Here is a 25,269-nt window from a genome sequence, read left to right as displayed (position 1 = left end):
AAATTGGGACAGCAGCAACTTCAAGTGTGACCACACCCTAATAGATATTGTATATATAAGTCGCGCTAAATATATTAGATGGAGATGTGAAGTCCATAAAAGTCCAAAAATGTATTATTGATAAATTCCAGGATCAAGCTCCCTTGAGGGTATGTGCTTACCAGATGAAGGTAAGAAAAAGGCAGTCTCGCTGCGTGGAAACTTGTCACCTTGACAGTAGATCCAAGCCTCTATGATCAATCAACTCAGTGGACATAGGATCATGAAAAGCAAAAAATAACGCAATAGCGTAAAACCCAACAAACAAATTGTGACTATCACCACAGGTGTGGGTAAATAAGGATTGTGATGTGAAATGACCTCCACCACAATAATAATAAAATAAATTAAGTCATGCAAAAATTAGGGAATTTAGGATAAAATACCCCTTACCAGAAAGGTTAAGGGTTAACGCCTTGGGTGATTAAATGTGTATCGGTTGGAGTGGCCTCTTACCAAACATAAAAGTAATAACACAGTGAAGAAAACGTTGAAAAGAAATAATCGTGCTGAACCACCACCAGCTGGATTCGCCTCTTACCCTGGATAGATATAGGTTAGCCAAAGTGTACTATACAAATCCAGTGTACCACTCAGGAGCCCGCAATATCACACCTGTGAGAGTTGCCTCTTACCACATGAGAAGTTATATCAAGCCTGTAGGGTAAACCAAGTGGCCAAAGACCGACCCCAAATTGCATGTAATCCAAGCCTGTATGTTGAACGAGTAACCAGGGAATCCGACCAGAGATGTAGGTGACTGAGTCTCAGGAGTTTCAGCAATACAGGATTTCACCACCATAAGAAGAAAAAAGGGCTCCCATAGCGTAAAACCATAAAAACATTTATTTCATAAAAGCAAAAAAAACTTACAAAAACCAGGAATGGGTGAGCAATGGAAGTTGCCGCCGGCCAGACGGCTCCGCTCGTCCGCACTCGTGGGTCGCAGTCAGATGACGCCAGTACGCCGTGCCCTGACGACGTTTCGTCACAGATGACGTTTTCAAAGGTGCGGACGGCGTACTGACGCCATCTATTTATAAGAAGGGAAGACTGGCTGCCCGGAAGTGAGTGAAGATCGTTCCGCCATCATTGAAGAGGTAATCAGAACTGTTACGATCATACATCCACCATCGGGCAATGGTGGATGTATGATCGTAACAGTTCTGATTACCTCTTCAATGATGGCGGAACGATCTTCACTCACTTCCGGGCAGCCAGTCTTCCCTTCTTATAAATAGATGGCGTCAGTACGCCGTCCGCACCTTTGAAAACGTCATCTGTGACGAAACGTCGTCAGGGCACGGCGTACTGGCGTCATCTGACTGCGACCCACGAGTGCGGACGAGCGGAGCCGTCCGGCCGGCGGCAACTTCCATTGCTCACCCATTCCTGGTTTTTGTAAGTTTTTTTTGCTTTTACGAAATAAATGTTTTTATGGTTTTACGCTATGGGAGCCCTTTTTTCTTCTTATGGTGGTGAAATCCTGTATTGCTGAAACTCCTGAGACTCAGTCACCTACATCTCTGGTCGGATTCCCTGGTTACTCGTTCAACATACAGGCTTGGATTACATGCATTTTGGGGTCGGTCTTTGGCCACTTGGTTTACCCTACAGGCTTGATATAACTTCTCATGTGGTAAGAGGCAACTCTCACAGGTGTGATATTGCGGGCTCCTGAGTGGTACACTGGATTTGTATAGTACACTTTGGCTAACCTATATCTATCCAGGGTAAGAGGCGAATCCAGCTGGTGGTGGTTCAGCACGATTATTTCTTTTCAACGTTTTCTTCACTGTGTTATTACTTTTATGTTTGGTAAGAGGCCACTCCAACCGATACACATTTAATCACCCAAGGCGTTAACCCTTAACCTTTCTGGTAAGGGGTATTTATCCTAAATTCCCTAATTTTTGCATGACTTAATTTATTTTATTATTATTGTGGTGGAGGTCATTTCACATCACAATCCTTATTTACCCACACCTGTGGTGATAGTCACAATTTGTTTGTTGGGTTTTACGCTATTGCGTTATTTTTTGCTTTTCATGATCCTATGTCCACTGAGTTGATTGATCATAGAGGCTTGGATCTACTGTCAAGGTGACAAGTTTCCACGCAGCGAGACTGCCTTTTTCTTACCTTCATCTGGTAAGCACATACCCTCAAGGGAGCTTGATCCTGGAATTTATCAATAATAAATTTTTGGACTTTTATGGACTTCACATCTCCATCTAATATATTTAGCGCGACTTATATATACAGTACTGAATGATGGGTCTGCCCCCTTCAACTTCTGGGTCTCCAAATTGGGCATATGGCCTGAGCTTGCCCTTTATGCCTTGGAGGCAGGGACGGTACAAGGGGTGGGCGGGAAGGGCAGCTGCCCTGGGCGGAGTGTAGGAGGAGTGTGGGAGGGGGCGCCAAAACACTGAAGAATCACCTTGTTTTTAAGCTCCTGTGTTGCTAAAACATGTCCAAATGCAGAGCCAATAATGCGCCCATACCTTCTGCAGGCTTCCCGCCCCTTGCTGGAAAGGAGAGAAACACTCTCCCGGGCTCAGGTTTCGTACAGGCTGGCTGGATGGATCGGGACCGTGAGAGCTCCTGTACAGGTGGGCGGAGCAAGCAGAGCACACTACACGGCAGCCTCGATCACTGCTTTCTGCTCAACAGACATCGGAGCTCTCCTCTCCTCTCCTCTTCTGCACACTGAAGATAAGAGACAGATAGCAGACTGAATTTCCTCCTCCTGTGAGTCCCGATCTGTCCTGTCCTGTTTTACTGTGCAATGATGTGCTGTAAACCTGTACTGACCCTTGCAGTGCAGGTTTACTAAAGAGAAAGTAAAATGTTTTGAATAGGTTAGGAATATAATGGGACTTTTCAGGCTCCACATACTGTAGATGTATTCCACATACACACTGTAACTTAATGAAAATCCTGCCTTTTAATAAGATATACAATGTGTATGTGGAATACATCTACAGTATGTGGAGCCTGAAAAGTCCCAGTATATTCCTAACCTATTCAAAGATGTGATCATAAACAAGTGATATGTTGCAGCCCAACTCCAGCAAAGTGAAACAGTCCACCCTTGCAGTGCTGGGGGAAATAGCCTCATGTATACTTTCTCCAGCCAGCTACAGTGCTCTCCTCTACCACCCAAAGTCTCATCACATACCATGCAGGAACATTAACCCTGTATGGTATGATTAGGCTGGAGTGTGACCCATTCACAGTTTACCCAGGAGCTTCCGAGGACCAGTCACAGCACTGGAGAGAGCCTACTGCAACAAGGAATTAAGGTAAAGCTGGGTACACATGAAACAAAATTTGTTCGGTTCAGCAGGGACCAGCTGAATTTTGATCTATGTGTGGCCTTGCCTGTTAGAAGCCGCCTGTCAGAATGGGAGCTTCTGTAGAATGGTAGCCTGCTGAAAATCCTTGTTTGATCAGCAGCTTGCAGCCAATCAGCTGCAATGCTGATCAGTGTACTCTGACAGAGAAGAGTCCCCAGCGTCAGAATACGTCTCGTGGAGGGGATTTCTTCATCCACCTTTTATGTGGATGGATGAATCTGTAAGTGTTTTTTTTTTCAATTCAGCCCACTGGCTGAACAACAAAAAAGAACCTATGCATGTGTGCCAGTTTAAGTGCCGAATCACAATATTGCAATGCCAGACATCGCATGTGATTTGCACCACATTGTTGTGCAGATCACATGCGATGTCTGTGCAATGTGATTTCAGCCATACAAACTTTTTGGCTGAAATCACATCCCATTTGCTCAAAAATGGAGCAGGGCCCTTTTTTTGGTTTGCACTGGAATCGAATTGCATGGCTGTTCACAGCTATGCGATCCAATTCCTGCACCATTTCACAGTTTGCACTGCGATCCATTTTTTTTTACATGCTAGTATTAGGAATATACTGGGACTTTTCAGGCCCCATTGCAAGGGTTGATTTTTTGTTTTTTTCCTGAAGTTGGGTTTTAAACGTTTATTATGAAAAAAATTCAGGGAAGACATTTGGCTCAGACAGGTACATAAGTTGATGGTTTAATGTATATATTGAGTGTTTGTATGTATGCATGCATATATGAAATGCCTCATAGGGGTAAATTATTCAGTCCTGAGTGACCTTTGCACTCTATACATAGGTGTAATTATCAAGTGTGGTTATCAGGCATGGGTAAAATGATTGGTCACGCACAACCAGGGGGGGCGCAGTTTGGCATGTTCGCCCTGGGCGCTGGATGACCTTGTCCCAGCACTGCTTGGAGGTGCTGGCCTGCCTGCAGCCAGTGTATTATCTGAACGTGTATTTAGCACGGCAGGGGGCGTTATCACAGACAAGTACAGCAGCCTGTCCAGAGCAAATGTGGACAAGCTCACGTTCATTAAAATGAACCAGGCATGAATCCCTCGGGACTTGCCCGTACCTTGTGCAGAATAGACATGTATACCGGCCTTAACCAGCCATTGTTGTATTTTTGATCTTTCTCACTCTTTTGGAGTGTACCCTAATTTAAAAAAAAAATTAAATTAAAAACCAAAACCAGTGTTGGCTACCTAGACCTTCTCCACCGCCGCCGCTTCCACGTACACCGCCACATCCATCGCCACCTCAACCTGCTACTCCATATGGACCTACATCAAGATTATTATTTTTTATTTTTATGCATTTTAAGTTATTTCCCTATTCACATTTGTTTGCCATGCTCTTAACCCTCCTCTTGTGTTAGGGTCAGAACTGACCCGTTTTCAGGTTTTTACATAGTTACATAGTTAGTGAGGTTGAAAAAAGACATCAGTCCATCCAGTTCAACCTATGATGTGTGTGTGTGTTTGCTATTAACCGTACATTGTATACCCCTGTATGTTGTGGTCTTTAAGGTGTCCATCTAATAGTTTTTTGAAACTATCAATGCTCCCTGCTGATACGACTGCTTGTGGAAGAGAATTCCACATCCTTACCGCTCTTACAGTGAAGAACCCCTTACGCACTTTAAGGTTAAACCGCGTTTCCTCAAGTTTTAGTGAGTGGCCACGTGTCTTATTGTATCTCCTCTCTCTGAATAGTTTGTTCCTTATGCTCGGGTCGCCAGTACAGTATTTGTACATTGATATCATATCCCCCCCTCAATCTTCTCTTCTCCAGAGAGAATAGGTTCAGTGCTTGTAGTCTTTCCTCATAGCTGCTGTCCTCCATTCAGCTAATTATTTTTGTTGCCCTTCTCTGGACTTTCTCCAGTTCCAGCACATCCTTCCTGAGGACCGGTGCCCAGAACTGGACAGCATACTCCAGATGTGGCCGGACCAGAGTCTTGTAGAGTGGGAGAATAATCTCTTTATTTCTGGAGTGAATCCCCTTTTTTATACAACCCAGTATTCTGTTGGCTTTGCTTGCGGCGGCTTGGCATTGCATGCCACTGCCAAGCCTGTTGTCTACCAGTACCCCCAAGTCCTTTTCCATCCTAGACTCACCCAGAGGTTCCCCCCCCCTAGTGAGTAGCTTGCTTTCTGGTTTCTGGCCCCCAAGTGCATTACTTTACATTTTTCAACATTAAATCTCATCTGCCATGTAGTTGCCCACCCCGTTATTTTGTTCAGGTCCTCTTGCAAGGTTTCCACATCCTGCATAGAAGATATTGGCAAGCCTAATTTAGTATCATCTGCAAATACTGAGATTGTACTAGATATCCCCTCCTCTAGATCATTTATGAATAAATTAAACAGGATTGGTCCCAGGACCGAACCCTGGGGGACCCCACTTTCCACACCCGCCCAATCCGAGTACTCCCCATTAATCATCACCCTCTGGACTCTACCCTGGAGCCAGTTCTCTATCCAGGTACTCACCTTATGGTCCATACCTACCTTCCTTAGTTTGTACAGTAAGCGTTTGTGGGGAACGGTGTCAAAGGCCTTTGCAAAGTCCAGATACACCACATCCACAGGCTTACCTTTATCTAGGTGGCAGCTCACTTCATCGTAGAAGGTTAATAGATTGGTTTGGCACGAACGATTTTTCATGAATCCATGCTGATTACTACTTATAATACCGTTTTCATTACTAAAGTCTTGTATGTGGTCCCTTATCATCCCCTCCAAAATTTTGCAGACTACTGATGTTAGGCTGACCGGCCTATAGTTACCCGGGATATATCTCGGCCCCTTTTTAAATATTGGTACCACGTTGGCTTTTTTCCAATCAGCTGGCACCATACACGTCTGTAAACTATCCTTAAAGATCAAGAATAATGGTCTGGCAATCACCTGGCTGAGCTCATCAAGAACCCTCGGGTGCAAGCCATCCGGTCCCGGGGATTTATTTATGTTAAGTTTCTCTAGTTTAGCTCTAAGTCTATCCTCTGTTAGCCATGGCGGCACTTCCTGAGGTGTATTATTTAATTCGGCCTTACACAGGTTTTGAATGTCTATAAGTATCACATAAATTTGTTTATTGCATCAAGATTTTTTTACTTTGTCAGGAACCTCTATTTAAACAATGTAATAGAAAAATAATCCTTTTCACTAAATTATAAAATACTGTGGTGAAAATTAAGACGTTCATGATGTTAGGGTCAATTCTGACCCAGTTATAATATAGGATTTTAGGACACTAATAAGTGCCAAAACTGAAATCATAAACACTCTCTCTGCTTAGTAACACTGACAGCCAATCCCCTCTCAACCCTGTGAGCTGGAGTTAGGGAGGGGCCTATCTCTTTTCCTGCTTGTCTGCTTCTCTAAATAAAGTGAAGAAACATAGGACAAATTCATTTCAGAGTTGATGACTTTATTTTACCATTTTTTAAATTTGAAAATGAGAGGTATGCTATCAAAAGAAAGGTCTAGGGGTCACACCAAAAATATTAAAACCAATCTTTTCAAGGATAAAGAAGCCTAACAAGGTAACCAAGAGGTAAGAAACAAATTTGATGATAAATAATTATTCAGAGGGTATTTTATGGCTGATTTAAAACACGGGTCAAAACTGACCCTAAACATCATGGATAGTAACGGAATTCTAACATAAGAGGAGGGTTAACAACATTTTGCTGCCATTTGCAGCCCTCTAGCCCTTTCCATTACTTTTTTAGAGCCATTTTAGTGCTCAAAAGTTCAGGTCCCCATTGACTTCAATGGGGTTCGGGGTCAAGTTTGGGACAAGTTCGGGTCCCGAACTCGAATTTTTTTGCGAAGTTCAGCCGAACCCGTCAAACCCAAACATCCAGGTGTCCACTCAACTCTAGTCCTTGTCAATTCCTGGAATTCCCAACCCCCCTAGAACCCAACCCTAAAACCCCCTTAAAACCCACCCTATCTGTTCGTAGTTAGTTGATTGCTACATATGTTAATCTAGCTCAGATAACGCACATTTATGATGAACGTTAACTTTAACCACGAATGGTTTCTACTTTATATTGACAAATATGTACCAAGTATAAATGTTTTTTCGTTTCAAGCACTAATCAATCCTGATAACTGATTCTATTACTGGTGGAATTTGGTGTTGTGTGCTGGATTTATGTAACTATATATTTTAACTATCAAAATATGCATCTGTTGATGTTCATTGTTATTCATGAAACTTTTTATATCAATAAAAAATATTGAAACATAAAAGTAGAGGATAAATATAAAAAAATTGGCAATCTGAAGACACAATAGTGAGAAAAAATTGAGGACATACAGTATATTAATAGTGGTAAAGAAATGGGGATTCTGAAGAAAAAGGAAGCAAGATATCCTTTACCGGAAGCTTTAAAGACCCCAGTGATGTATTATTTTCCAAAAATACACAAAATTTTTAAAAAATCCCCAGGAAGACCTAATATTAGTGGAGTTAACTCTTTGTTCTCGAGAGTGGGAGAATATTTGGATGCTTACGTACAGCCACTGGTACAGCAGGGAAGATCATATCTCAGAGATAGCACACAATTGATTTCAGAACTCCAAGATATTAGTGGTGTAGTGATGTGATAATTTCTTTGCCCATTTTCCAAGTGTATACTCCTGTTATGCAGTGTTTGTTTTGCCCTTTTCCAATATGGCTACTATGCTCTCTCTCTCTCTCTCTGTCTCTCTGCAAGGAGAATGAGTTCATCAAAAAGAGCAGAGGTATAGCAAGGATTCTTGGGTAGGCGGGGGGAGAGAAGAAAGCACATGTTGAGGGAGATCAGTGGATTCCTGCTGAGAGAGCACAGACTGTAAGTTGCTGCAGACTCTCCTCACTGAGACATACATAGAGACTGTTAATGATTTCAGTTTCCTGTTTGGAAAATACCTTATGTTGGATGGTTCACTGAATGTTATTTCTTCAATATATGGATTTTCAAATACAATGCTGTGTGGATTACTGTCTATGTGGATGATATATTTCTCAATTAGGATTTAATTTGCCATTCACAAGCCCCAATTGAGTGCAGGCACTAGCGCTTGTTATAGATCCTGTCCTGGTCACACGGATTATAAAGACTCTGCTCCTAAATGCTATACAGGTGGCGCCATCATACCCCCAGTAGATGCAGAGAGTGAAAAGAATAGCTCTACATTTGGAGGCACTGCTGAGATAAATATCTTGGATCAGGAAATTAAGGAATGACCATGTCATTGTTATCTACAGAAGCTGTGAGGCAGTGGGCCCTGGAAGATTGACTGCCACCTAAAAGGACATTTGCTATTTTGTATGTACCTATCACTGTGAGCGCAGGAGGCGCTAAAAGCAAATGAAACCTTGCAGAATGCCGGTCTTGTGGATAAAAGAGAGGAAGATGTGAGTTATGAACTGTATACCCATTATCTCTGTCTCAGTGAGGTGGATTTAAATCAAGTTAAAGGGCCCTTTAGGATATATCCAAAAGGGGCTGAAGTAATTGGTTGTGATGTAGCATTTCCAGTAATTTCACCTCTAGTAAGGCGGAAGTTACCAGCCCTGTCTGTAAAGTGTGAACCATTGAATACAACTGCTTATTCAGTAAAAACTGTAATCTTGAATGCTACAGCCGTTAAGCAGGAAACAAATATTGAGCTTCTGCTGCTAAAAGTCACTGAAGTCATTGCTCAGAAATTACATGCTGATTCTTATCGCAAATATAGGCTTTTTCAGGAGGGCTACCTGTCCTCGCTGGTGAAGAGGTGTTGAAAGATTTTGCACAACAAGTGATAGACGAATGGACCTGCTCAGAGGATAAGAAAAAACAGTGCATCACGGAAAGTTTAAGACCACCAGCATCCATTATCATTAGAGCATACAAGGACATCCATGAGAGTACCAGTGCTCAGGAATATATTGATATTTTGACAGATGCTTATAGACTGTACCGTGATCCTGATCAGATGCTTGCTGATTTTAAACAGATGAAGCATAAAGAGGGAGAGGATGCTTCTGTGTTTGTGAGGAGGCTAGAAGTGCTTCTAGGGAGATTGCTCACTGACAAGGTCATCTCTCCTACAAAGGTTGACAAATTAGGGCCCGCTCAAATATTTAAGGGGCTACTGCCACATCACCCAATGTCACTGGTTCTAAGAGTTGTTTTGAGAGAAAGAAACTTTACTTTCAGTGAAATGATGACTGAAGTAAAGAAACAGGAGTCTGATATCCCTTTTAGTACCCCTTCTAAGAGCAAAGTTAAACAGAATTCTTGGGTTGAGCACAAAAATTAGACTGTTGCTGAAAACAAAGAAGTGGGTAGACTCCCACAGCCTAGAGCTCTATCTGCTGATAAAACCTTCAGTGATAAGACTCTCTTCCACATTAAATGTTTCTGCTGTGGACAAGCAGGCCACACACTTCGTCAGTGTCCACTGCTTGCTGATATTTCTGAAATTCACAGTAAAGCTGGACATATATATGTAGCAGGTTTTCCAGGCCTGTGGCCTGATGTGGGTCTGCCATCGGTACCGTTTACCTCTCCAGCCCTTGTGAGCTGCGGCCCTGAGTGTGAGCACTGAGACATTGACAACTCCGGCATCTTTGTTTTGTGGTTTTATTGTATTTAAGGGGATGGGAGAAGGGAGTGAGTGGGATACTCCTTTAGGCTTCACTAGATACAACTGTGGGACTTTTCTGGCAAAAATGCCTGTTAGCACTGTCTTGACGCCAGCCGACGCTAGCCAACGCTTCCTGATGCTTGAACACTGTGTAATTACTGAAACTGTGCTGGATCCTCGACTTTAGTCCAGAAGATCCAGGACTGTAGAACTGCTTGACTTGTAACACTGCAATAGCTCAGAGTCACTGAATGGCCCCCTCCAGCACTGCACTGGCTGAGAAAACTCCTTTTAAGTTCCTGTACTGCTGCAACTCTCAACTGACACACTTCACACTGTGCACTGCTCCCACCAAAGACATCGTGTCATGTGCCACCCCCAAACTTGTACCCACTCCCAGAATCCTTTGCAGCACAATCTGCCTTCTGGGGTAGTTACAAGCCTGGATGTGTCCCCTGATTGGGTTTCCTCCACCACCCTATGAGAAGCCTCTCACAGGAGCCAGTGGGGAGACTCCCTCTTCAGCAGGCACACCTGGAAACCATGACACCCTGACTAATGAATCAAAGTCTTGCTGTTAGGCAGACAAGGCCCACTATACCTTTACCTAGCACCTACCTGTAGGGTGCTACATGTACAGCAATGCCAATGACTTTAAGTAATGCCACTTAAAGTCATTGCTTATGTGAGCCCTCCACCTGGGGGTAATGAGTATGCTCCTATGATTGTGGGTTCCAATGTTGAAGCCGCTGAGGCTGCTTTCATGCAGTTTCTTCCACCCCAACAGGGAACTTCCCTACCTTCACTGCTTGTTGCTCCAGAACTTCAAAATATCTGCCAAACTTTTGCTCCTGATCTTCCTTGAGGGTGTGTGGGAAATCCATGGCATCCCATAGAGCTTCCAGCAGGGGGAATGAGAGTGTTGCAGGTTTATGTGGAAATTTCACCAAGTGCAAACGGTAGCTTTTTCCTGCTAGAGACTGATACAAAAGAGGCTGCAAAGAATGGCTGGGAGATAGTACCAGAAAGGAAAGACTATCTTTTAAAATGTCCAAGAATGGATGTTGTTACTGTTCGGAACATTACCACACATCCATTTATAATACCAGCCTGGCAAGAGGTAGCCTATTGTTACCCAGTGGAAAACTATTAGCTCCTACCCTGCCAAGGTCAAGGAGAAAGAAACTAAATTAGACTTTCACCTGAATGATGCTGATAGTCCTGCCAGAGCACAAACAAGCACTAGGAGAGCAGCTAATGGAATACAATGATGTTTTCTCTATTGATGACATGGATGTTGGGTGTGCTAAAAGTATTCAGCACAGTATTTGCCTAACAGATAGCACCACATTTAAAGAAAGATTCAGGCACATACCTCTTTCAGATCAGGATAATGTTCGAGAGTGCTTGCACAAAATGAAAGATCAGAACATCATTGCTGAGTCTAAAAGCCCGTATTTATCCCCAATAGTGGTGGTCAGAAAGAAAAATGGTGCAGTGCGAATATGTGTTGATTATAGGACTCTAAATCGGCGAACGGTCCCATTTCATTAAACGCTACCTCGCATTGAGGAAGCTCTAAGCTCTGGATGCCCTGCAAGGCAGTAAATGGCTCACAGTAATGGACTTAAGATCCGGTTATTACCAAGTACCAATGAGTGAGGAAGATAAAGAAAAGACAGTATTTATTTGCCCCCTAGGGTTTTTTCCAGTTTGCTCGCATGCCTCAGGGCATTATTGGTGCACCTGCAAGCTTTTTTGGGTAGGAGTGGAGAGGAGAAAGCACATGTTGAGTGGATTTTTGCTGAGAGAGCACAGACTGTAAGATGCGGCAGACTCCCCTCACTGAGACATACAAAGAGACTGTAAATGATTTAAGTTTCCTGTTTGGAAAATACCTTATGTTGGGTGGTTACTGAATGTTATTTCTTCAATACATGGACTTTTAAATACAATGATGTGTGGATTACTATGTGGATGATACATTTCTCAATTGGGATTTCACTTGCTATTCACAAGCCCCAATTGAGTGCAGGCACTAGCGCTTTTTATAGATCCTGTCCTGATCACACAGATTATAAAGACTCTGCTCTTAAACGCTATACAGGTGGTGCCATTATACCCCCAGTAGCTGCAGAGATTGAAAAGAATAGCGCTACAGTGGTATTGAGAATTGCCTTTTAGTCACTATAGATGTAAATTCTCTTTATACTGGTATAGTACAGTAAGATAGTCTGAAAGGGATTGAGAAGGCTTTAAACAGGCAAACAGATCTGAAGCAAGAACAAAAACAATTTATTCTGGATGGCTTGAAGATGGCGATGGAGAGGAATTATTTTTGGTACCAGCATGAATATTATGTTCAGACAAAGGGGGTGGCAATGGGAGCATGGTAAGCTCCCAGCATCACCAACCTGTTTATGAACATGTGGGAGGAGGAACAGATTTACAGCATTACGAGACCCCAATTGAGATTTTACTGATGTTACATTGAAGATATTATCATTTTGTGAGAGGGGTCAGAGGAATCCCTTGAAAATTTCTTTAGGGAAATGAATCATAATAAATATGGGATTACATTCTCCAGCACTTATAACCATCAACAGTTTGATTACTTGGACCTCCAAATACTTAAAGTAGAAGATAAATTGCTCACCAAAACTTTCTTTAAGCCGACCGACAGAAATGGATATACCCACCTCCAGTTGTCACCTTCCAAAGTGGAAGGGTAATATCCCTAAAGGCCAACTTATGTGGTTGAGAAGACTTGAAGAAACTGAAGGATAAAGTGGGAAAGATGGATTATTAATGAAGAAAAAAAAAAAACGATGAACCATATGTAGCCTTCATTACAGGGTTTAATAGACAGTACAAATCAGTGGAACATATTGTCAAGAAATACTGGCCTATTATGAAATCTGATAAAATCAGTTAAATCTACAGTGACAAATAAAGAATAGAAGATAAATGAGTTGATCATATGTACCAGCACACGTCACTTATATTAAAGAATGTTCCTGTCGGTTTCAATACGTAGGGAGGACCACTAGACCCCTATACATGTGGATTAGGGAACATATAAATAATATCAGGAAAGGATTCCCTAAGCACAGCCTCTCACGATATTTTAGAGATATGCACCATCGAAGGAGCATTTTTTATGGAATCGATCAACTCAAAGGCCACTGGAGAGGTGACAATATGAGAACGAGAATGTCACAGAATGAAACAAGATGGATATATCAATTGGGGTCTTTGCATCCAGGGGGCCTCAATATTGATATTGATTTAAATTGTTTCATTTCAAATTTTTGAGTTATTGTGGTTTTAAATTGCCATTTTTAAGGGTTCTATCCTTTCTAGTGTGTATGGTGCTCTCTGAATCCCAGGCAGAGGATGCCCCCTTTTTAACTCCCTTTTTCTATATAGTTGATATAGTTGATTAAGTCATGGATAAACATTGGGATTGTGGACTTGTTTTGATAATTTATATATATGTACATGAATGTTTTTTCCTCTCGTTCTGATTCTGTAGGCATATATCCTATCCCTTTTTTAAATTAGGTATTTAAAATCTAAATAGAATTTTGTAAATGTATTTTTGCTTATTTTCATTTTTTATTTTTTCTATTTTTTTTTCTATTTTATTTTTATTATACATTGGTAATTTCTCTTTATACTTAATTCTTTATGTATATGTGGAATTGTATATTTGATATATTTGGTTGTATTTTATGATAATTCTGTGTCGTATATGGTATCTTTACGTGTATGGGTGGACGAATTGCACAGACTGGATCTATACACAAGCTGTTGGTGGCATGTATTGAGCATTATATACCTTAGAATTAGCTTGAGCTATTTCCTGACATATCATGGCTGTTTGAGTGAGCATATCCAGCAGTTCTACTTGCGGCTGAGTGTTACACATCCAAAAGTATAGTGGATAATCCGATATTGGCCCTATCAGTGCTGAATAAGTTAGATAAGGTGTTAGACCAATATGGCTGTTTGTACACTGTTTACTGTTGCTGGGCAATCTTCAGATATAAAGGACATGATGTGTAGCAAGAGAGCCGCTCCTGAGGTCTATCTGATTAAACTCATTGGGCGGTGCTACGATCGTCATTACGTCACCTCTGGTTTTGGATAGCCCCTTCTGTGGAACGCCCGGCACCTTAGAGATTGTACCTGTACATGCTCTGATTTCACAGCACGATTGTAAGTGCACATTTAGCTGTTTTTAATTTAGTAAACCCAGATACAAACCTCAATGTGGTGAAAAAAACGAAAAAGCATAAACACAAAAAAAAAAACATATATACAACAATCAAAATGGCCAACATTTATTACTTTAAAATATCAGACACAATACCAAATCCACCAACTAGGTTAAAACAGAACATGCAAGAACAAAATACAGAAAACATAAGGAAATAAATCTCTCACAACATTATTGAATATTGAAAGAGTTTAAAAGAGGTAACCTCATTCAACCCTTGGGGAAAGGTAGCCCTCAGGTTGAAGATCCAATTTTTTGTTCCCAATTATAACACCCACCCCCCTTCCCCAGGATCTTTGGGAATCTTAATCTTCTCCAAAGTAGAACATGAAAGCATTATATTTATGATCAAGAGCTGCATGCCTTCCCACAGAGTGATGAGATCTCCAATTTCTGTAGCATATAAATGATCATGTATACAATGACAAAATTTGGGGATCGTTTACCTACTTACCTACATATTAGGAACCCCATTTATGTTTTTATGTAGCACTACTCCCTCAAAAGCCCGTGAATTTTCGGGCCTTCACTTTTTCAAACAGTCAGGAGACAGGAATTTTTCAACTTTCCCACCCCTTCAATGATCAGTCCAGGTTACTTTGATTTTTTATATTGAGGGGATAAACTTGGATAGTGAATGTTGAGGCATGGGATGCCCGGAACTGTAGAACTTGAATTAAATCTTGAGGACTTGCTAATCTCTGTGGCTGCTAGGTATTAACATCAACAACACAGTCCACCCATAGGATATTGGCATAGCTAAAATAGTAAAAAAGTTCCAATTGAAGAATGCAGGTTTTGCTCCTTGGAGGAATACTAATGCAACTGGCTGCTACAGAGCAATGTGTGGGTTGGCTTCTATCAGCTTTGTATTACTAATAAGCTGTCCCTTGTTTATGGCGAAGCAATGTATTGCACCTTGCTGTGCCCTTTATCCAGGCTTAGAGTACGGTGAATTGGATGTTACTCAATTGGTCCTTCTTTGGGTGAATCGTGAAGTCCAAGAGGCTGCTGTACAGGCTTTCTGCTACACAAGCTGGACCTTGTCTGTCAGAATGGTTTCAGGTAACCCTAGCCGAGACTGGTAAAAAGGGGTTCTCTCGTCCACCCGCTCTCACCTTTTCCTGTTCTTCCTTCTACCAAGCGGCAGAGCCCCCCAGCCTAGGACTCTCCTCCAGGCAACTGGACCCTGGTTTCTGCTCCCTCAAGGGCAGGCTCCTGAGCATTTATGGCCTATTTCCCCACCTTCTGGGCCCCAAGGATAGCTGAAAATTCCATAAATATTCAGGCTGTAGCCTCTGTTCCTTCACCCTTTAAGTTATATAATTATCCAGCAAGTTCTAGAAGCCAGGACGAGGCACCAGAGACCCAGTCTTAAGAGCCCTGCACAGCCACGCACAAACAAATTAACCCCAGCTCCTCTGCCTACAGAGGAGCCTAACTAAATTTACCTACTCTGTAACACTGAAGGTGCAATATTTACTTGTATTCACATATCTACAGTGGGAACAGTTCCCACATTTAAAAGTTCCTTTCAATGATATTTAGGATTTCGATTCAGAAGATTGCATGAGGATGCAAGGACATACAATGCGATTAGAGGAGAAGCATTTTAACCTCAGGCAACGCAGGGGGTTCTTTACTGTTAGGGCAACAAGATTGTGGAATTCTCTACCACAAGAGATAGTTTCTGCGGGAAGTATGGCTACTTTCAAAAGACTCTTGGACATGCATCTGAAGGATCAGAACATTAAGGGTTATGAGAGATGATTATGGCCACACACACCTACACAGGTTGAACTGGATGGACTATTGTCTTTATTCAACCTCAACTACTGTGTAACTATGTAACCCTTAAAATTGCTATGAATCAGTTTATCCTTTAAGGAAGATGCTCGCCAACAAACAACGCTTGGGGACAATTCTAAAAATTTTGACACTACTGGGTCACTAGTCAACAGGAGTCGTTATTTAGATAGGGTTGAAGAAATGGTGTGGTGCTGTTTTGTGTATTTTGTAATGAATTTAACACTGTTATCCAACAATTTAGATTTTTTGGGGAAAAGCAAAGATTGTCTAGAATGATTCTTAGCACAGTTATATGCCTTCCTAAAGCATGCCTTGCTATATCCCTCTGCCCTTAGCCTGTATCATAACAACTTGGCCCTCTTTTTTAAAGGTAACATTATCTGAACTACTGGCAAGGCATGTTTGGCATGTTTAACCCCTTTAAGACTGGAAGGATTTGCCCACTTAATGGCCAGGCCCTATTTTGCGATTCAGCACTGCGTTACATGTGACGCTGTACCCAAATAAAATTGATGTCCTTTTTTTCCCACAAATAGAGCTTTCTTTTGTTGTTATTTGATCACCTGCGCGATTTTTATTTTTTGCGCTATAAACAAAAAAAGAGTGACAATTTAAAAAAAAAACAATATTTTTCACATTCTGCTATATGACATTATAAAAGAAAAAAAAAAAAAAATATATATATATATATATATATATATATATATATATATATAAAAATCAAAATTTTTTAACATTTTGGGCCAATTTTTTTTTTTGCTACATATTTTTGGTAAAAAAAATCGCAATATATTCTGATTGGTTTGCGCAAAAATTATCGCGTCTACGAACTACGGGAAAGATTTATGTAATTGTTATTTTTTAAATCTTTTTTTTACTAGCTATGGTGGCGATCTGCGATTTTTTTGCGGGACTGTGACATTGCGGCGGACAGATCAGACCCCTAACTGACATTTTTGACACTTTTGGGGGTACCAGTGACATTACTATAGTAATCAGTGCTAAAAATATGCACTGTTACTGTACTAATGACACTGGCAGGGAAGGGGTTAACCCCTGTGGGTGATCAAGGGGTTAAATGTGAGCCTAGGGGAGTGATTCTAACTGTGGGGGGGCGTGGCTTCTGAAATGACCATAGAGACATGTGATCCTATCAACAGCCGACCATCCTCCCTCAGCGGGTAGCGATCTTGGGTGTCAGGCGGCAACCTATTTTATTTGGTGTCCTTTTTCTTTTTTATTGGGTATCTCTGGTTACTTTAAGTGGTAATAAACTCTCATATTCAGGTATATTCAGAAATATTCAGTTGTGCAGCAGCCGGTAATGCAGAGTTCTGAAGGAACGACATACCTATGCTGTTTCTTCAGAGTTGTGTTCCGTGAATGAGTCTCCCATACGCATGCGCAGGAGTGACATCCAAGTAAAAATAGAAGTGCCTGCAGTGGTGACAGCATGCCACTGGAAGGCTTTGTTTCAAGGTAATTTTATATTGCCTTGTAGGAGAAAACGTTCTTTTTTTTTTTCACAAGACTTTACTCCCACTTTTCAATATTTCTAGTATGGGGTGATCCATCATCTTTTTAATTATCTTCTTCAGATCAAAATTTTGTGTATGTCAACTGGGCTCTTTTTGTTTGCTTTATCTCCTTTTTGGTTTTATTATATGTTTCAGCTCCACTGCATTGTTTTTGACATCTAGTCTGTGCCTTGCTTATATACCTTGATATAGGTTCCTTGTTTTGTAGTGCATGCACTCTAGCTCCATCCGATGCTTTCACACATTTTTTCCCTTTGGTTTGGGGCTGGGCTAGCTCCCCAGTCTCCACAGCCCCATGGACAGACTACTCTTGGATTTAATTACAGACACCCACCCCACCAACATCAAACTCCTGACGAAGTGAACCTTATTTCACAAAACACGTTGAGATCATTAAGTTTTGCATCCTGTGAAGTTGTCATACAACTTTAGTTTGTACTACAACATGAAGAAATATAGAATTGTGCATCTTTGAACAATAAATGTAATATATTTGCCTTGCTTTGATGCACTCCCTTTTTTATTGAACATTTGTAATAAAGAATATGAATATTTGATGTGTTTAAATGGTTTTTGACCTCTATAAAATCCCAGGGGCAAATGTTTTTTTTTTTCTTTGTAAGTGTACATTAACCACTTGCCCATTGCCAGCAGTGTATATACTGCAGAAAGTCGGCTTTGTTCTGGGAAATGACATAACTGTACGTCGTTTCGTGGGACCGCTAGTGGGGGAGACAATCAGCAGGTTTAGTGGCCATGATTGCCGCCAGGCACCTGCGATCACTCCCCGTGGAGACAGAACGGCGGTCTGCCGTTGCAAACACGGCAGATCACTGTTCTGTCAGTCATGAACACAGGGATCCTGTGTTCCTCCTATTTAGGAACACTGGTCTCTGTGTTCATTCAGCAAGCCAATCCCGCACACAGTTAGAAAGCAGGGCCGTAGATAAATTTTTGTTCTGGGGGGGGGGGGGGGGTTCAGCAGTAGGTACTAAGTAAAAGTCTTTTTTAAAAAAAAAACAAATTGCGCCAAATTAGAAAAAGCTGGAAAAAGGGAAAAAACTATGTGTTGCACATAGTAAGCAATCACATTCTTAATTCTATTTTCTCAGATCCTCTTGAAAATTGAGCCTGATTTCAGTTTTGCCTTGTTCCAGTTCTTATGAACATTGCCAAGTTTGGTTGGCTATTGTCCAGCCTAAAGCTGGGTACTGGCTGAAGAAAAAAAACTGACAAATCAGTACAGCGATCTCCCCAGCTGTTTTATTGTGTTCGCCCCCTCAGCCATTGCACTGCTCACAGGGTGGTGCACTGTAATAGCCAATCTTACTGGGCAGGTGCAAAGGGCACCATCTTGTGGAAGGAAGCACTCACTGATTTTATTGTTAACCTGGCTTACCAGACAAGAGAAGCAGCACTGTGCATTGTTCATACATATAGAACATACCTCACAACTTCTGAGCTTCCAAGAATGAGGGACATGACAGGGAGGAAGTGACTTGCGGCACGCAGCGAAGTAGTGGGTGAGGCAAAACATTAGAGTTGGAGTGTCTAAGAGACATGGTTAAACAAAACCTGGGCTTCCTTGTACCCATAAAATACATTGAAGCCGGGGCCTCTATAATTGCTGTTGTGTTAGCCTGTTAGACCCTTACTTTTCACATGTAGCAATTTGGGATCTTTACTGAGCAGATGCAAAGGGCACCATCTTGTGGAAGGAAGCAGCAAAGCACACACTGATTTTTTGTTAAACAGGCATACAGGACAAGAGAAGTGGTACTTTGCAGACACCGCAGAGTCCATACATACAGAAAAAGAGAAGATTCCTAGAATGCGTTGCACCCGGGAAACACAACAGTATCCAAAACAGCAATGGAAGACTCAGCCCAGCCTTAGTCAATGTCATTAAGACCCTGTTCACATGTAGTGATTTGGGATCACGGGCTGGTAGTATCCCAGTGATTCTGCCTGCAATTCCAAACCACACTGCAATGCTGGCAAAACGCAGAACGTGTGTTTGTGTTCCTTTCATTTTTAGTGGCACCAAAACACGGTGTGGTTTTGGATCCTTGTGTGATAAATTGCTCAACAATTACAGCAAAACCACACCACATTTTGGTGTCACTAAAAATAAATAGAATACAAACACACGTGCTGCGTTTTGCCAGCATTGCCATGCGATTTGGATTGGAATCTGGGTGTGACGGCGAGTGGAATCACAGGGATATTCTGCCCACAATCCCAAATTGCTACATGTGAACAGTCAGGGCCTAACAGGCTAACACAACAGCATGTATAGAAGACTCAGCACCCAGCACCTCAGTCAACAAACTTTGCCAGTAGTTCCCACAATCTCAGATACCTACTTATAGTATGAATCAATGACAGGAAGAATTCTGCACTGCAGTTTTAGCCTGAGGAGCACACAAGGGAAAGACACACACACACACACATATATATAAAATCCAAAATTTGAAACTGAGCTTGGAAAACATCATTATTAAAACCACAACTAATTGGTGATATCAGCGGCGACTCTGCTCTGCTGTGAGATAATTAACACAGAATACATTCAAATATGTAACAAAGTGATAATAAAAATATTGTGATAATAATAATAATAATATATGCAATGCATACTAGCCCATTATGCCATTAACTTTCAGGGAGACGATCTTTTGTGGTTTACTACCACTTTAAGCTAAGACCAGTAGGCCTAGCATCGCATGGAAAGGGTCAACAACTTCCTTAGCAGGACTACAATATAGCAGGCTAGCAGCATACATTTAAATAGGGGTTAATAACCTTCAGTGCAGCATTCAAATGTAGTAGCACAGCACTCCATACAGCTAAGGGTAAATCTCAGAATGTTCCCACTGTTATGTGAATGTGCAGATTGCACATACATAGGGAGAGAGAGCCTGTTCATTTGTAGGTTTGGCTTACTTTTTTTCAGAGCCAATCTTTGTCATATAATAGTTAACACAAGAGAAAAGAAAAAAAATCCATCCTTCCATGTGGTACTGGCAAGTAGGCCGGCAGGCTCAGCTGAGCTAACAGCAATCAGACTCAGGGTCAGGCAGCTCCTTCCCCAAGCAGCAGCCAAAGGCAGAAAGTGGCAGCTCGAAGAGAGGAGGAGCCGATCATATCTGTCAGTGGGCGGGATAGGCACTGCCTACTCTCTCCCGCTCTGCTCTCAGTGCTGCTGTCCTCCTGGAAGCTTCTGTAACTGGCTGGACAAGTCAAGACATATCTCTGAAATCTCAGTCTGGACTAGGGAGGTGGTGTGGAGGCGGAGCAGACAGGCGAGAGCACTGTCAGCCAGAGCCTCCCTCATCCCAAGCCAAGCCTACAGCCTGGGTGGTGCTCCAGGTGGTCAGGTGGAGTAACAGCAGGCATCAGCATTAAACTAACAATGCATTAGAGCCTAGTGCAGTACAAAATAAAAATGTTTTTAATGTATATTGTACACTGATGCTCTGGGGGGGGGGGGGCTTAACCCTCCTAACCCCCCCATCTATGTCCCTGTTAGAAAGCACCCCCTGGGGACACATTTAACCCTTCAATTGCCCGTGGTGTTTACCCCCTCCCTGCCAGTGTCATTAGTTCAGTAACAGTGCATATTTTTAGCACTGATTACTGTAGTAATGTTACTGGTCCCCCCCAAAAGTGTCTAAAATGTTAGGTGTCCAATCTGTCGGCCGTAATGTCGCAGTCCTGCTAAAAATCGCTCATCACCGTCATTACTAGTAAAAATATAAAATAAATAAAAATGACATAAATATTTCCCCTAGATAACTTTTGTGCAAACCAATCAATATACACTATACATTGGGATTGTTTTTACCAAAAATATGTAGCAGAACACATATTGGCCTAAAATTATAAAAAAAAAAAAAAAATTGATTTTTAATTTTTTTTTTTATTGGGAATGTGTTATTGCAGAAGTAAAAAATATTGGGTTTTTTTTTTTTTCAGAATTGTCCCTCTTTTTTTTATTTATAGAGCAAAAAATAAAAATTGCAGAGGTGATCAAATACCAACATAAGAAAGCTCTAATTGTGGGAAAAAAAGGACATCAATTTTTTATGTGTACAGAGTTGCACAACTGTGCAATTGTCAGTTAAAGTAATGCAGTGCCATATCGTGAAAAATGGCCTGGTTATTAAGGGGGTAAACCTTCTGGTCCAGAAGTGGTTAAGACATATAGGCCCCTGCTGGGAAAGTTCACCCCTTTTTGGGGGGGGACATCCCTGATTTGCACAAATGACCAAGGGAATAGTTAAGTGCTACTTTTTTATTTAAGCTACTTTTCAAATGATCCCAAAGATGTCACAACAAAACCAAAGTCTTCAATTATAATATTAACCACTTAAGCTCCGGGAGGTTTTACCCCCTTCATGACCAGGCCATTTTTTGCTATTTAGCATTGTGCTACTTTAACTGATAACTGTGCGGTCATGCAATGCTGTACCCAAACATAATGATTATCTTTTTTTTGCACAAATAGAGCTTTCTTTAGGTGGTATTTGATCACCATCACTTCGGTAAAAAAAAAAATCCCAATGTGTGTATTATGATTGGTTTGTGTGAAAGTTATAGCGTCTACAAACTATGGTATGAAATTTACAACTTTTTTTTTACTAGTAATGGTGGGGATCAGCGACTTATAGTTGGACTGTGATAGTGCTGCGGGAAATCTGACACTAACAGACACTGGGAGGGAACTGACTTACAATAACAATGTGTGCAATGTGTGCTGCATTTGCTAATAGATGTGGCTAAATTTTCTCTGTGCTTTGAAGAGAGAAAAAAACAGCCACATCGCTGCTCTCTTAACAGAACCCTGTGTTGTTAGTAAACACAGGGTTCTGTACTGTGATTAGCTAAGCCAATCAGACCTGGCCATAAATCATTGTCTGGGACCTGATGACTTACTTGTGCAGTACCAATTCACAGCTCAGATGTGTCCCCCACCCCAAATTGCTGGATTACGTACATGTATGTAATATGGCGCAGAGTAGCCCGCCCCACCACAGTATATATACATGGGGCCATCAACTAATGGTTAAACTCCTAGAAATATATGACATTTCCCCTGTCATAAAAAGCCTAGTGCTGATTTAAATAGTTTAATAGGAACCCTTTTGTCAGTTAACTAGGATAAGAGAGGTTCTCTCCATGGTAATGTGCTGTTTTTTCCCATGGAATAAAAGTGTGATGTGCTGTTCATTATGATATCTGTTTTTATATCTTACAATTGTATTATATTGTTAATTGTTGTGCTTTGGATTTGCCAATATGATCCTGTCCACTGACATACTGTATTCTACATATTTATGGACTTTGGTTGTGGGGGTCTGAGGTCAGGGAGCTTATCAGAATCTGGAAGCCCCCTATAAGAAAGGTCCCCCAGATATTGCTCCCCCATGTAAATGAGTATGGGATACATAGTACCCCTACCCATTCACCAAAAAAGTATCAAAAAGTAATAAAAACACACAGAAAATTTTTGACAATTTCTTTATTAAAAATAAAGAATAAAAAACAGTGTCCCCTGATGTAAATCCATCGTCAATCACACCCCCACCGAAACTCGAAAAAGAAAAAAAAAAGTTCTGCCCTCATTGATGACTGACTGCCGAATGTCTCTTCCACCAATTGACAGTTCTTATATCGGTTAGGGCGGGGCCACCTGGTGACATCACCTAGTGGCACTGCCCCCTAGTGACGTCACTGACCCAGCTTGCATTGGAGGAGGAGGACGCATTAGGTGGTCAATAGAGGCGGTTAATAAAGGGGGAGCATTTTCTTTTCTTTTCCTTTTTTGTTTTTTTTTGTGGGCGGTGTGATTTACGATGGATTTACATTGAGGACACTATTTTTAGTTTTTTTAATAAAGAAATTGTCAAAAACTGTCTCAGTGCTTTTTTTTACTTTTTGACACCTTTTTGGTGAATGGGTAGGGGTACGACATACCTCACACCCATTCACATGGGGGGCAGGATCTGGGTGCCCCCTTGTATGGGGGTCTGGTATAGATTTTGGGGGGACCCCACGCCATTTTTTTCTTTCTTTCTTTTTTTTAAATAGCTGGGTGGCGGCAATTGCAACCGTGAGTCAATTTAAGTGTGATTTGACTTGATTTTTTTTTTCTTTAGAAATATAATTTTTTCCTGCAGGATGTTCTATATATGCTACAGATGTGCCACTTGACAGGCAGACTAAGGGAACCCACCAGGCACTATATTTAAAGAGATTTTTTTTTGCACTTTAAGCATCAGAAAAATCACTGCTTCTGAAGAAAATGATAGCTTTAAAAAAAAAAAAAAGTTTGCATTGATACATGTCCCCCAGAGCAGTACCCAGACCCCCATACCAATTTATTATTACTTGCATATAAGCCTTCAAAATTGGCACTTTTGATTTCTCATGTTTGGCTCCAACAGACTTCAATGGAGTTTGCTGTTTGGGGCAGAACTTTTTCCCTGTTCAGAAGTTCTGCTGCAAACCGAACAGGGGGGTGTTCGGCCCATCTCTTTTCACTATTATGTGGTGTGGTGACCAGTTGGAGAAAAGCTTCTTCATCAGGACTAGGAGGGCAGATGCTAGAGTGATGCACAGACCACTGCAGAGAAGTGAATCATGCAAGAAAAAAAATCTCATGAAATACTGTTATCATTGCTCTATGTAAACTATTGAAAGTATGAACATCTACTATAAAACAACAAAAAAAAAATGCAGTTGTCATGTACCTCCTATAGTTAGGATCAAGAGGAGATTTCTTCTAAACCAGCTGCAGTACTTTGTCCAACATGGTTTGGGAAATTCTTCTATGCTCATATGATGTCCATCAGAAACAGGAACTTCAATGTGATTAGTCATCCTATATATGTTGGCCAGTCAACAGCCAAAGTTAGGGTACAACCTGAAAAAGAAAGACAGCTATTTTAATTTAGTGTAAAATTAGTGTTAAATTAAAATAAATGAAAGTATATTATTTTTAGAGTATGCCCATCAGCCCTGATTGTGGGTCTATTCACACTGTTGCATTGAGGTAACGTGCACTTTACAGCAACATACTTCAGTGCACATTACATGCATTATTTTCATTATTAGTTTATTTTATGTATGCTTCCTACAAAAAATGGTGCATGTTCAATGTTAGAGACATTTTGGCTTATTAGCAGTTCCTTCATTATAATGGCCCGCCTTAATACAATACACATAAAAATGGGCGTTAATAAACATAGGAACATCATTTACAAAATGTGTACAATTGCTAATATAAATTATGAGCACACAAAGTAAATAATCGGTACCACTGGACTTGCACATAATCAAAATTTGCCCCAATTCAATTTTGAAATATCTATAGAAATTCCTGAAGAAGCACAAATACACATAAAGTAAATCTTGTAATAATAAATAAACAGCTGGAAACACAAACTGATCTAAATTTACCCTGCCACTTTCTAAATCTCTTGCTGGCATTTCTTATTTTTCTGCTGCATCTATACTCAGAGCAATCTCTTGTGAACAATTGTGCAGTGTATATGAGAAAAACATTTGTTTGTTAGCCCTCATGCAGATTGACAGT

At 41.1% G+C, this 25,269-nt stretch overlaps 1 protein-coding gene across 1 annotated transcript in view; it reads right to left on the bottom strand.

The window, feature by feature from the left end:
* LOC309568668 (excitatory amino acid transporter 2-like) overlaps nucleotides 1-24,562 on the bottom strand; it is a 292,136-nt gene extending 267,574 nt beyond the window's left edge. The window contains exon 1 of the mRNA XM_082274406.1: nucleotides 24,425-24,562. Within this exon, the coding sequence (XP_082130532.1) occupies nucleotides 24,425-24,554 (130 nt within the window). The 5' untranslated portion in view covers nucleotides 24,555-24,562. The remainder of the gene's footprint in view (nucleotides 1-24,424) is intronic.
* Nucleotides 24,563-25,269: the final 707 nt, after the last annotated feature.

The sequence above is a fragment of the Pelophylax lessonae genome (genome assembly GCF_965119305.1).
Source record: "Pelophylax lessonae genome assembly, chromosome: 12".
Lineage (NCBI taxonomy): Eukaryota > Metazoa > Chordata > Amphibia > Anura > Ranidae > Pelophylax > Pelophylax lessonae.
Note: the sequence above shows the minus strand (reverse complement) of the source record. Positions and strands in the feature narration are given on the sequence as shown.